Raw genomic sequence first — 14,433 nt, 5'->3', positions numbered from 1 at the left:
CACTATTACTTCTAAAAAGAGCAAAAAATATTAGTCCCCAATTTCAAAATGTGGTCCATTTAGTCGTGCGGAGTTTCTGGGATCCATTGCCCCTGTCTCTTTGTGTCAAGTACAATTGCAAGGCTTGGAGGACAAGGCGCATAGGTGCAGTTTTTGCTATCTTGAGAAATACGTGTTTGAAGTTTCAGGATTGCATGGATCCTTATGGTGGAAACAAAGTTCAAACTGACTTTTGTATGCTTAAACATTGGAATTTGGGAGCAAATTTTTCACTGAATATGCATTCAGACTAGTCATACTTAAACTAATTAATATCTCAATTTTTTTTTCAAAAATTGCACTTAAGCGCCTTCTCCAATCCCTTTAGTTGATAAAACCATTTTCGAGGTTGTTACTCACTTGTATAGGGTCTCGCCGTCCGATTCCCTGAACCAGAGAACCATGTGCAGGGCGTCCCTCGCATCACGTACGGAAATGTCACATGGCATCTCCACCGCTTCGCCCACCACTCCTTCGACTTCGTAAACAGGAACTGAAACAAAGCAAACGGAAACATGGTTAAAAAGAGCCAAGACTAATTACGACGAGCCTTCATCCAGAACAGCGCGTATGCAGGATAAGGTTCTGGGAAGGGACAAACCTCCCACCGTGGGGTCTGGGTCTGGGGAGTATGGAATCCCCCCCCCCCCCAGGTGCAGAGGAGGGTCCGGGATCGGAAAGCAGGAATTTAACCCGTAAAATCCCACTTTTTAACAAATTCTGTTAAAATCTTCAGGAACATTAGGTGAAATTACAAACAATATAATCTGAAAAAGTGGAGGAAAAATAATCATAAGTTTTCTCGAAAATTCGTGTATAATCAGAGAAAATTTGGCAACGTCTGAAAGTTCATACGGCGTGTTTCTCTAGCACGGCAGCATAATTGGACTTCATTTTGCAATTAGGAACTAGAATTTCTGGCTCATCCACAAAAACACTCATGTACATAGCAAAATCAATGGTGCATACGTTGTTTCTAAACTGAGTCAGAGGTTGTAGTTCTGAATTGCAGATTGTAGTCCAATTGGACAAGAGACCCAACCGGCAATCCCGAACCCGTTGGACGGGGGGCGGGGGAGGTTTTATCACTCATTTTTCGGGTGTATTAATATCAGGGGCGGGCGGCACGGAATCCCATGATAAATTAGGCATCACGTGTGAAATTAGTATAAATTAGCCCCGCGAAGGGCGGGGGAGGGGGGATAGCGATCCCCCGTGTAGGAACGAGTCGTTTACACGTATTTCGGGTTGCGGCCGGGGGGCGGGGCGAGGGTCGGGGGCCGGTCAACTATGACCGTTTTGTTTGTAATTTGATTCCGTTTTGATTAAGATCCCGGCGCCCGATTGCGAGGGGCGCCCTCGCGAAACATCCCCGCCGCACGCCACCCTAGGGCCACCGCACCGCCCGACCCACATACAAACGCTGCCGTCCTGAGGAAAAACGCCGTATGAGCCCTCAGGCGTTGCCAAATCTCCTTCGACAAATCGTTAATTTTCGGGGAAATTTGTGAAAATTTTTCTTCGAATTTTACGGAGGATTTTGTTTGTAGTTTGATGTGAAAAAATCTAAAAATTGCAAAGAAAAATATTCATAATTTTCTCAAAAATTAAATATTTTCTGACGGGACATTTGGCAACATACACATGTTCATACGGTGTTCTTCCTTAGCACGGCAGAACGGGCATCGCTCGACTGCCAACTTGAGGGAAACGCCGTAAGAACCATCAGGCCTTGCCAAATTTTCTTTGATGAAATACGAATTTATTGGAGAAGTTGTAAGTGTATTTCTTCCAATCCCTCAGAAAATTGTGTTTGCAATTTGATCTAAGATATCTGAAAATTACGTGACAAGATATACATTACGTTCTTCCAAAATACGTTTTCTAGCGGGGGAAATTTGGCAAAATTCGAATGTTCATGCGGCGGTTTTCCAAAGCATGGCAGTATGGGGGTGGAAAACTTCGGCCGAGAATATTCTATCATAAATTGTAGGCAGCTTTCATGGTTTCGGCTGCACTGATGTTAATTACGATTTTCGGAAGAATTTATGACAGGCGGACTTGAAATAAACCTAGCCTGAAAAAAATCGTCAGCTAGAGGAAATACTTAATGGTAAGTCCCACAAGGAAGTCTTTATTTAATGTTTGTTACTTACACGATAAAGCAGTTGCGATAGTCACAAAATCATTGTTTGGTGATTTCAGATTACAGATCGATCTGGATTTGTATAAACACTAAATTTTCACGTGTGATATTTAAAAGTGTAAATGTATGCGGGCATGTTGCAGGCAATTAGTAAAATCAGGCCTTTTATCAAATACCTGGGCAGATTGTCAAATTTGGGCAGTTCACGAAATTTTTTAAATTTATGACGAAGAGCTTGAGAGTTTTCAATAATTAGGAAAAATGAATCATCAAATGTTTGAACTCTCCTTGTTCAAAGTAGAAATCTTAGGAATTGTTTAAGTCTTCTATGACATGCTGAAAACGTCAAGATGAATGTACGTAGGAGCTAAAAATCGTATTAATTTTGAAACGCATTTTTACAGAGAAATCCTTGAGTAATGACTTACTCTGTCAAAAATTAGGAATATAATCAGAATTTCAATCCAAACGTGAATGCTTGATTATTCGCCTGGGCATTTGACAAAACGCCGGATTTTACTATTTGCTTGCGACAGAAATGTATTTTAACGGTCATATTACGTTTTGGAAATCAAAGTTCGGATGTGATCAATGCTATCACCGTTCTTTTCTAAGGCATTTTTATTGAAAAACATTTCTTGTGATTACAAAATGTCTGTAAAGTCATATTCGTTTTGGAATCAAGTTGGATATCAATGCTATCACCGTTCTTTTCTAAGCATTTTTATGAAAACATTTCTTTATTACAAATGTCTGCTTCCTCGGTGGTCACTGATGGGGTTGATAACTGGGGGAGGAGGGGGGTGGAGGAGACGACCGGCGGGGTCACAGCGGGCTACACCGATCGTAGGAGTCATCGGCCGGGTGTTGTGCAACGATAATGAAAGTGAAGAAACTGTAATGGTGGCAAAATTAAGCGCCCCTTCCGCCTTAATCATTCGCAGGGGGGACCAATCAGGACAAAGGGGGCTGAGGGGGTAGACGCTTCAAGCACAAATCACCCTTCGGGACGCGTTGTCAAGTTGCACGATCAAATCGAACCAATCAAGGGGAGCTTGTTGCTGTTTCTCATTTTCTTTAATTTGCTTCTTTTCGAAAGATATAACAGGCCGTTCATAAAATTCGTTGGAACTTAAAGGAGGCAGGGGGGGGGAGGGGTATCTGAGCCTGCGTTCAAGGTGCGTTGCAAAGAGGAGGAGAGAAGTCCAGCGCTGAGGTACGTAAAGCTGAAAAATTGTTTTTCTGAAAATAATCCATCCACGGACTTCTCTTGTAACAGAAAACCAAGCGAGAGTTCTGGCTTAAATGTAATGCGTTATCTTCTTCATCATGATCGAGAGTAAATTTACCTACAGAATTTGTCGAGGTTTCATATTGTATCATTATCTGCACTGAAAAAAAAATTGGTAGAATTTACCGTTCCTTCACGCTGTATTCCACACAGCGTCAATTTAGAGTCAATTCTGCCAGAAGATAGGTAAACGTTACTATATACTGGTACAGGTAACCATTCCTCTGGCAGAATCGACTTTTCACGCTGTGTGAAATACAGCGTGAAGGAATGGTAAATTCTACCAATCTTTTTTTACAGTGTACAAAAAAAAGGAAAAAAAAAACGAAGGCCGAGAGAAAACTAGGCAACGTATAATTCAGGTAGGCGGATTCTATTTAAATCCATCTGAGACAACTTAACTCCATCAGACGTTGCTTATTTTTACTTTCTTACGCTTCCTTTTTGAATCGATGAGCTAACAAACATTCTTGCTCAGAACTTTTTGAGTTGGTTTTGGCAGGATTCTCAGATGAGCTATGTCCTTCATTCCCATCCAGCTTTGTTCAACGTGTGAACAACATGCAATCGCTGTGTCAAAACGCTGAACGCAGGGTTGTAATAAAGTTACACAGCAAAATCTGTCAGCTGCTTAGTGAGCGGTTTAATTCAAACAGATGATGCTTTTTTCATGAGCAATAAGTTTAAATTGATGCACCAAATAACGTCGATGTAATTGTTAGGAGTTACTTCAAGTAATTTTCGTTGTACAAATCGTGCTCTACGTGAGTTTTCTCTGGAAAAACATGTATAATAATGACTAAATTCACTTCTTGTCTGAGGACTCATTGGTAGCGCGTTTCAAAAACGCCTTCAATACTCGCTATATGCAACATGGATAGTTGTTAGGTACGTTTGGTTGTATCTAAGCGCCGCGATCAATGTTGTTCTATTTATGGCGGTACTGATAGTGATCGAAGAAAATAATGCCGACTTGGAAGTGATTCTGCTCTCAGTATTGCCACAGAATATAGAATCTGAATTTCCCTGACATTTCCCGAACATTCCTGATTTCCCTGACATATTTCGGTGAAATTCCTTGAAAGTTAAAGATATGCCAGATAGTTAAAAGGACATAATTTTAAATAGTTTTCACGCAAAATGTGTTGTTCGAAACGTTAAAACCCATTCTAGAGAGCAAATAAGGGTGGCTAAACTGTTTTTCCCTGACACTTTCGTCATTTTCCCTGACCTTTCCAGGCTTTCCATGACTTTTTAAAATTCCCTGTCATTTCGCGGTTTCCTCGGTATTTCCTGATCAGGCAGAATCAGACTGCTGGGTGATTCTGCTCGACGTGAAATTTTGATGAGAAAACATGTGAATTGCATTTTGCAAGAAGGAGCCAGGAGCAATGCTATGTTGCTAAAATTGTGAAACTTCACCCTTTGCAATGAAACTACTGTGATCACTCACAAATATGAAATTTACATGGTAATTCTTGCCTTAAATTACACATTTTAGCGCGTAGAATGGCAAATGATTCATAGATGATCAGGGTTTTCCTTCCAAGACAAAAGAGGTTGCACAATCTCAGCACCATTGCAATGCTCTTGGTTCATTTTTGCGAAATGCAATCCATATGATGATGTTTAACTTCGCAGCTTGTCATAATGGTCATAGCCTGTAAAAAAACATGGAGCAAGAGAGAAAACGAGGCAACGTGAAACGCAGTTAGGTGGATTCTTGTTAAATTCCGTCGGAACATTCCCCGCAAGCGTGACAAAACGGTTGTGGAGGCGGCGACCCGCGAGAGATCCATCGGGTTTAAACGGCGATTGTGGGCAGGAGCCGACTGCGCGGTGGACGACCCGCCAAGTATCTCTCAGCGGCTCATAATAATATTTCCCGCGTCTCAATAATCAATCGAGCACGCAATCCAACCACGATCTCGCCCCCTTCTCCCTTCCTTCACCCTCCCACCCCTCCCCCACCCCGTCCCTGTCACCGTCAACACCGCCATCCCTCCATCCCCGGCGTTCAAACATTAAGAACCGCCTCGCGTATCGTCTCCTTCGAGTTCGGCCTCGGACGATTTTCATTGCTCAATTGGACGTATTTCTATCAAACGGAACTATGTACATTATGACGTGAGCCATGATATGCATATATTCTTATGGATCTCAGGGCTCATGTCTTAATGCACATAGTTCCGTTTGGCAGAAATACGTCCAATTGGACAGATTGATGCCAAAAGGATCTATGTCTCACGTAGACCCTATGCACATAGTTCTTTTTAGCATAAATACGTCCAATTCGTCGTTCCCTGGACGAAACGACGTAACTCTAGAGCCATGTCGTAGAATGAGTCTGTTGCACGCAAGTGATACACTGGCGTGCTAAGAAAAAACGCCTTATGAACCTTCAGGCGTTGTCAAATTCCCTGGTAAACTTATAAATATTTTTCAACAAATTTTTCAGGTAATGATATTCTCAATTTCAACTGAAATTCCTGAAAATTTCAGGAGAAAATGTCCTTAAATTTCCTTAAAATCCTCGCGTATCGTCTCTTTCGAGTTCGGCCTCGGACGCTTTTCATTCCTCAATTGGACGTATTTCTGCCGAAGGGAACTATGCACATGAAGACATGAGCCCTGATACCCATAAGAATGCATGCATAAACAGGGCTCACGTCATAATGCACATAGTTCCGTTTGGCAGAAATACGTCCAATTCGTCGTTTCCGGGACGAAAAGACGTAAGAGCCGTGTCGTAGAATGAGTCTATCGCACGCAAGTGATACACTACCGTGCTAAGGAAAAACGCCGTGGGAGCCTTCAGGCGTTGCCCAATTTCCTTGGATAAAACATGAATTTCCTGAAAGACTTATGAATATTTTCCAACCGATATTTCGGATAATTATGTTCTTCATTTCACCTAAAGTTCCTGAAAATTTCAGGGGAAAATGTTCTCCCTGGTAAAAATTGGCGATAAGAGCTGCGTTTCAAAATACCATAGGAATTCTTATAGCCGGCTAAAGAAGGCTACAAAAAGTCATATAGCTAGCTGTAGAATGCGGAGAAAATCATACGGCCGGGCTAACGAAGCGATAAAACATTATGCAGCCGGGCTATAGTTCCTATCGCGGGCTTTAACACTTTATCGCCTGGCATGTTGCTTTTTCGCCATCGATTATAAAGGCTATAAGAAATGTGTGTATAAATTCGAGTGCTTGGAAATCATTCAGTTTGATACGGAACCACCTTAATATTTACAAAACATACATTATATTTTCCTTTAATACATATTTTTTTTCATCAATTAAAACGAGAATAATCCATACAGGATGTGCAAACATTTCAAAATCATGAGTTGAATAAGCTGGCTCCGCCAGATTAAATATTAGAGCCTAACACAAAGCGGAGCGGCAACGCACTGGCGCCACAAACCTAACAGGGATACTTCATGCATTGCGCAACGCGTGAAGTATCCTGTTAGGTTTGTAGGCGCCAATGCGTGTTTCGCGCTGGCTGCCCGCCTGCCACGGCGCTTGAAGCAACTAACACCTGAAATGTACAGTAAAAAGTTAGTGAAACCGTTTAATTAATTAGATCAGTTTTTCAGCCTCCCGTCCGTGCAAACCTGGTCTGCGGTGACTGAAAAAACTGTCCACAGATGTGGAATAATTGAATTAGCGTGTCACAACCTACGCAGATTGCGCACTAAGGAATGGATTGTAGACTTTTTTTACGTGCCTAATTGCGTAATTTTTACCCATGAACCGCAAATTTTTTTGGCTGTATCTCTTGCATGCAACAGACCCATTACCTCTTGGAACTTTTTTTGGTTACTCGGAAACCATTGCTAAAAACGATCATGTTGTTACGAATTTGCGTCAATTATGATTTTGTCCGTTTCGGACCATGTTCGTGTGTGAAACAAGGTGTCATGTCGACTCCTACTCGGTATTAACACGTACCTTTGAAATTTCTGCGAAAAAAGATGATGATGGCACCACGTCGAGACCACGTTGAGATCATACTTTGACCGACATGAAGCACCTTTGCGTCACAACACTGCGCTTCAGAAATAAATTCAAAGTATACCTGCTTCCGCACGAACGTACGAACTAACTGAACTGTTCGTGCGACGCGAGCCATTGACCGTAGCTCACTGAAGGAATAAATGCGACAAAAAAATGCAGTTACCGAATACATCGATGTCAGAATGCTTAACTTCGTATACCTTGACTAATGGCTCAATTTGAGGGTGAAAAAGGACCGGGAAAAATAGAGACCTTTGATTACACCATGAGCCGCGTGAAATAAATAAATAAAGAACCTAACCACCACACTACCGTGCTAAGGAAGAACGCCGTATGAGCATTCAAGAGTTGCCAAATTTCCTTCGATAAAATGTTTATTTTTGAGGAAAATTATAATTATTTTTCCTTGAAATTTTCAGACATTTTAGATCAAATTACAAACAAAATTATCTAAGAAATCGGTAGAAATATATTCAAAATTTTTCCTGGAAATTAGCGATTTGAAAGAGGAAATAAATGAATAAAGAACCTAACCACCACATTGCCGTGCTAAGGAAGAACGCCGTATGAGCATTCCAGCGTTGCCAAATTTCCTTCGATAAAATGTTTATTTTTGAGGAAAATTATGATTATTTTTCCTTGAAATTTTCAGACACTTTAGATCAAATTACAAACAAAATTATCTAAGAAATTGGCAGAAATATATTCAAAATGTTTCCTGGAAATTAGCGATTTGAAAGAGGAAATTTGGCAACGCCTGAAGGCTCATACGTCGTTTTTCCTCATCGCAGCAGCACTGACCAGGAAGACCGCGAAGAGCGAACTTCAAAGCTCAAAGCTCGCGGGACACAGGTGCCGACGGGAAACTTACGCCAGGCGAGGGACGGGGGATTATCGGGCGAGAGGGCGAGGGGGAGGGGAGGGATGGGCGGAAGAAAAACGAGGGAGGGATTATTGGAAAGCGGGAGCATCTTTGATGACGGCGATTTTAATTAGAGGGCAAGACCTGGCAGGGGCTGTTATGTCGCCCCCCTTCCGTTATTGGTAGGGGGCGTCGCGTCGCCGATAGCGCGGGGGGGGGGGGGGGCAGGGTCGCCGGCGGGGTAGTTTGGCGCTTGATAATTCAGGCGCCCCGTGTCCCCCGACGGGATCGGAGCGGGTCCTTTCCGTTGTCGCGTCTGTGTTCCTTCCCGCGCTTGCGGGTGACACTTTTAATTCGAGGCGGAGGAGGAGGGTAGGGGAGGGAAGGGGAGAGGAGAGGAGGGGAGAGAGGGGAGGAAAGAGTTCACTGTCAATGATTTTCATCATTTCGAAAGTTGGGACTTTATTGGAATGGAACGCTAGACAAAGAAAGCATCAGGCTTCCATCGGACGAGTTCCCTGAGTTTCCCCGGTGCGCAGCACTTGGACGTGACTACTAGCGCCAGAGGTAGCTCATTAGTAAAAAAAAAATAAAAAAAAAAAAAAAAAAAAAAAAAAAAAAAAAAAAATCTAACCTCGGTATTTTACATTAGACCAAACCAATTAAACCTCAATTAAAACTAGATTACTTATTTAGGGAGAGTGCGGATCATAGAAAACGTACATCGAAAGGAAATTGAAGTTGATTGAACATTCTGTATGGAAAAAAATGTGTGCGAGAACTTATGAATTACTGAATTACCCGCTACAGTAGTCAGTTTTAAATCTTGGCATTGCTTAAGTAACTGCTGTAGCGGGGAATTCAACAATTTTTAAGTCCTCGCATACGTTTTTTTACATCCAGAATGTTAAATCAACTTCACTTTTTTTCGGTGTAGAGCTGGGGTCGTGTTCTGGTTAACGAGATTCGCGCACTAGAAAAAAAGATCGGTAGAATTTACCATTTTTTTACGCTGTATTGCACAGAGCGTGAATTCAAAGTCGATTCTGATAGAGGAATAATTGCCTGTTCCAGTTTATGGTAACGTTTACCTTTCTTCTGGTAGAATTGGCTCCGAATTGACGCTGCGTGAAATGCTGCGTGAAGGAATAGTAAATTATACCAATCTCTTTTTAAGTGCGATTAGCACTCTGCTTTCAGCAGAAAAGAACGAAGTCCCTTCAGTAATTTCCAATTTTATCGGATGATTTATTTTCTTGTTAAAAAACGGTAGCGTATCTAGATTTTTCTGTTTGGAAAAAAAAATTCAGTGGATTCCATCTATGACGTGATACTTATTCCCTGAAATTTTCAAAAGAACCCATACAACCGTTTTCCAGTAAAAAAAATAAATTAAAAAAAAAAATGAGTCCATGAAATTTGGCGATGGTTGGTGTGAGTGTGACTTACTTTCTTCCTGCTTAACGCGGCCCATTCGATAGTTTCCAATGCGGTCACGACATTTTTGGGCGCTTCTGGGTACCAGATGCGCCCTTTCCAGCCGTTCGACTCCCCCGATGTAACATGTACTATACTACATACCGTTTTGCCTTATGGGTAATGACGCCATTCTGGTACACCCGGGAAAATTTGATTTTCTTCTGCATCTGGTATTCGTAAAAGTTTTCGTGAAATGTTTTGCTTTTAAGCATAACAATCTCGCACGGACGTATTACCTGGTTAAACTATTTTGGGGCTTCGTTATGCTTAAATGCCTCATATTCGAGGTTGTAGTTTCAGATTGATTCGAAAAAATCACGAACAGTCACGTGATCTCTTCATTTTAGTGACGTATTACTGTGCTATTTTGTGATTGGTTCATTTTCTCGGCGCAGCATCGTCAAGCGTCAGCTGTTTGCGGCTCTGGGTTGAAGGTTTAAGGTTATGTCAGAGAGAATAGAAAGTTAGAGGCCCGACTCGATGCTAGGTAATTGAAACAGATGCGCTCGCAGCGCGCTCGCTGGCAACGTACGCAACTACTATTTTCTATTGTTTTCCAGAGACTAGCGGCGGGTATGTTGCTGCCGGACCACCTTCACGTAGGCAATTTGTTATACATCGTCCGTCCGCAATACTCTCGCTTGGCCGTATGAAAACGTTCCTCGCATGCGCAGTGTTAAAGAAGCGCCCTTCAACGCTTTGGCGTTGGAACTGCTTGTTTCATGATCCATCGATAGAACAGAACGCAGAAAAAATAGGGACGTGTTTGAAAAACGTGCTTTCGCGGGCAATCTTTCAATTCGTTTTTTTTTTTTTATTTTATTTGCTGTACAGCGTTGGTTTATAGCGACGGGAATGGCTACGCCTCTTTGAAAGAGTAATTATCAGTATTGTTCAGTATATTGACCGTTCTTTCTGGGTCCGGCGCACTCTTCAAGGGCTCAGTGGCGAGGTACCCAAAGATGGACTAGAGCACCGCACAGTAGAACACAAACCTCTTTTGTGATGGCGAAAGACGAAGAAATTAAGTTAAATTGACGCTTTTTGCACGAAGGTGCTGACAGACAGTACAAAGATATTCTTTCCGCATACTAAGATATATGAAACAATCTTTAAAAAAGCTCTACGATTGGTAAATCTGATGTGAAATACACTGAAAAAAAAACAAGAAAACGAAGACGTTCCCAATTTCAAGCAACATCAGAGTCGCTTCATTTCGTTGCTTTTTTGACGTAAGGGCGTACCCCGATTTTCACAAGAGCCCCAGAAAGCATGGATTTTTATTTAAAACAGATCAGGATTCACAGGATCACTTGGAAAACAAGATACACCCTTACGTCAGAGGAGCAACAATTTAAGAGCAGGAGCTGAGCAGTATGGTTTTGACCAGCCGAGGATAAAACGCCTTCATTTCTGACTGATACCCTGCGATACTCACGAGTTAGAATAGTTGTATTCAGACATGCATTAATAAACTCTCGAAAGTTGTTGGGAAAATGAAAAATTCGACAGGTGAGGACAAAACCAGAGCGACTGAATCCACATGTTGCTTGATCTCCTCTTGTGTTTTATCTTTTTAAAGGGAAACTGAGCAAAATTCAGGCTTGAATTCTGTGAGTATATTCTCTTTCATCTAGGAGGAATTCACAAGAAAACCCATTACGTCAGTTGGTTCAGTTCTCAGATAAAATATAAGTCAAAATAGAAAATGAGGTAACGAGTAATGAGGTAATGCACTTAAACTGGTTCTGCCGTTCTACAGAAAAAAATCGTATGGATATTCGACAATTGCCGGATTCCCTGGAAGAAAACGTTTATTTGAAGGGATTTATGAATGTATTTTCCTAAAAATTTCACAAAATTTAGATCTGATTGCGAATACAATTTTCTAACAGATCAAGGGGAAAATGTTCACAGTTATCCCTAAAAATTCGTATTTTGCCAAAGAAAATTTGGCGTTTATTTTGAACGGGATTTATGAATATATTCTCCTAAAAATTTCACAAAATTTAGATCTGACTACGAATACAATTTTCTAACAAATAGAGGGGAAAATGTTCACAGGTATCCCTGAAAATTCGTATTTTTTCCAAGAAAATTTGACAACGTCTGAAGGCTCTTACGGCGTCCTTCCTTAGTGGGAAAAATTTCGAGGCTGCTCCACAGTGCGATGCGAGGGGGAGCTCGTGGGGGGTGATGGCGGCGCGGTGGCGCGGGGGTGAAATCGTTTATTTTCTCACGGCGAACGCCTAACAATAAAACTGCAATCGAGTATATAATTTACAGCTGTAAGTTATCGCCGTTCCAGATTAGCCCTCCCGCGTTTTTCTTCCACTTTTTTCTTCGCCTTTTTCCTCGCCGGCCGCCTGCCCCCCCCCCCCCCCTCACCACCCTCGACGGCAACCCTCCCGCAACAACGAAAAAACGAACGAATAAACAAACAGACGTACGGACTGGTGAGCGAATAAACTACGGGCCAACACTGCCGGGCTAAGGAAAAACGCCTTATGAACATTCGCACGTTGCAAAATTTTCTTTTAAACAAATTATTGTTTGAGAGAAATTTGAATATTTCTTCTTGAAACTGTTCGGACAGTCCAGATATTACACTGCACAGAAATTTTGCTGTAAAATTGGAGAGAAAATATTGGCAAGCTCTCCTGGAAATTAGACTATTATTGACGGAAATTTGGCAACGTACGAAGTTTCATACGGCATTTTTCAAAACACTAAATAAAACATTTTCAGATAGTCCAGATTAAATTGCAAATACATTTTGCTGTGAAATTGGAAGGAAAAATATTGACAAGCTTTCCTGGAAATTCTCCTTTTATCGACGGAAATTTGGCAATGTACGAAGTTTCATACGGTATATTTCAGAACACTAAATAATAGACTCGCGAAGGCCCTTTCTATATCGTTGTTTTGCTTCGGCGTGTCGAAATTGAAATCACGATTTGTGAAGGAATGCAGGTCGAGAAATATAATTTTTTTCAGGAAATACATTAAACCCGGCTCGACTTTTAAATTTTACCTTGAAGCCTAGGCTGTGGGCTGATTTTTGAAATTCATAGACAATGCAATAAACAAAAAAGACAAAAAGGAGAAGAGAGCGATGCTATTGGTGAAATTGGGTGGTTGCAATGGACTACAGAAAGTAAGTAATAGACATACTTGGTTAGTACTATGGAGCTTTTGGTCTCTCTTTTTTTAAATAAGACTTACGGACGAAAAAAAAATCTTAGGACAAAGTATAATGTTCTTCGGGCATTGTTCGAAATTACGGCTTGATTGAAGCCTCAAAAATACTGAAGATTATTGGTTAACATCGCTGCAAAGGGCCAACCACATACGATACAGAAGAGCGCCTTCAACCAAGTGCGTAATCTTAATGCAAAATTCTGATACCACTATCCGTGCGCCACGACAGTCATCTTGCATAGCCGGCTGATTGAAGGCGAATCATTGGACCGCGCAACAGGGTACGAATGTCAGCAATGTGATACGTGTTTTTTAGGGGACACAACCTCCGCGGGTGCCCTACCTGGCTTTCAAGTATCCCAACCTCCGGGGGCCTCCCCACCTGACATCCGAGAAGTCCAACCCCCAGGGGCTGCCCCCTTGGCATCCGAGAAGCCCAACCCCCACGGGCCGCAATTCGATTGACACTGATACAACTGACCCTTCTGATGGGTCTTCCGTTTATGATTGCATTGACTCAGAGAGTGAATAATGGATATGAATGCCGCGCGTCCATACTGCCGATTTCGGCCGAATCGTCAACGGACGATTTCGCACTAGGAGCCGATTCAATTAAATTAAGAACAGGTGATTTTTATTTTCAATAACAGTAAGAAGGCGCACGAAAGCCACTGCCAACACGGCAACTTCGCACTGTCGTTGGAGATACATCTCCCCCGAAAAAAAGAGAAGAAGAAGAAGAATAAGGAAGAAAAAACAGCAATAAACTCTTTATTTATATTCAGGAATTACACGGGGGGTTTGCGTTTGATAGATGCGCGCCCGGCATTTTAATCATGTTTATCCCGATATTTTCCGGGGAGGTTCGGGCCCTCCGCTCTCCGGAGCCTCGATGAATCAATTCCGAAGTTGATGGCGGCATCAAAGCCGAGCTTTGATGCCGGGCGCTTTGAGCTTCTTGACTCGGCTTTCAAAAGCGGCATCTTGCGGCGGCGGCGGCGGCGGCGGCGTGGGGGCGGGGGTGGGGCGGCGCGTCTATGAATACGCGGACTGAAGGGGCTGAACCCGTAACCTTAACCCTCTCAATCGCGACATCCTTGAGCGGATCCCTTGGAATTCGCCCGGGCTTCGGTCAAAAGACGCTGGAATCCGGCCTCGCATTCGCGCGCAACCGATCGCGATTCGGGCTCAAGAGCGCTGATTCCCATCCGTTTCAACCTGTGGTCTGATAGACTACGTCCTCGGGAAACCCGACATGTCGTCGGTAATCTGGACGTATTTATGCTAAGAGGAACTATGTGCATAGGGTTTCCGCGCAACATGGTTCCTTTTAGTATAAAGACGTCCGTCTGCGCAACGGCGTATCTCGAGTTCCACGTGCGCCCTGCTTTAC

At 42.4% G+C, this 14,433-nt stretch overlaps 1 protein-coding gene across 2 annotated transcripts in view; it reads right to left on the bottom strand.

The window, feature by feature from the left end:
- Window positions 1-14,433, bottom strand: part of side-IV (sidestep IV) — a 648,417-nt gene that overhangs the window by 236,147 nt on the left and 397,837 nt on the right. For both annotated transcript variants that reach the window (XM_072303132.1, XM_072303133.1), the window contains exon 3: window positions 400-532. In XM_072303132.1, coding sequence (XP_072159233.1) covers window positions 400-532 — 133 coding nt within the window. The remainder of the gene's footprint in view (window positions 1-399; window positions 533-14,433) is intronic.

This window comes from Bemisia tabaci, chromosome 8, assembly GCF_918797505.1.
Source record: "Bemisia tabaci chromosome 8, PGI_BMITA_v3".
Classification (NCBI taxonomy): domain Eukaryota; kingdom Metazoa; phylum Arthropoda; class Insecta; order Hemiptera; family Aleyrodidae; genus Bemisia; species Bemisia tabaci.
Note: the sequence above shows the minus strand (reverse complement) of the source record. Positions and strands in the feature narration are given on the sequence as shown.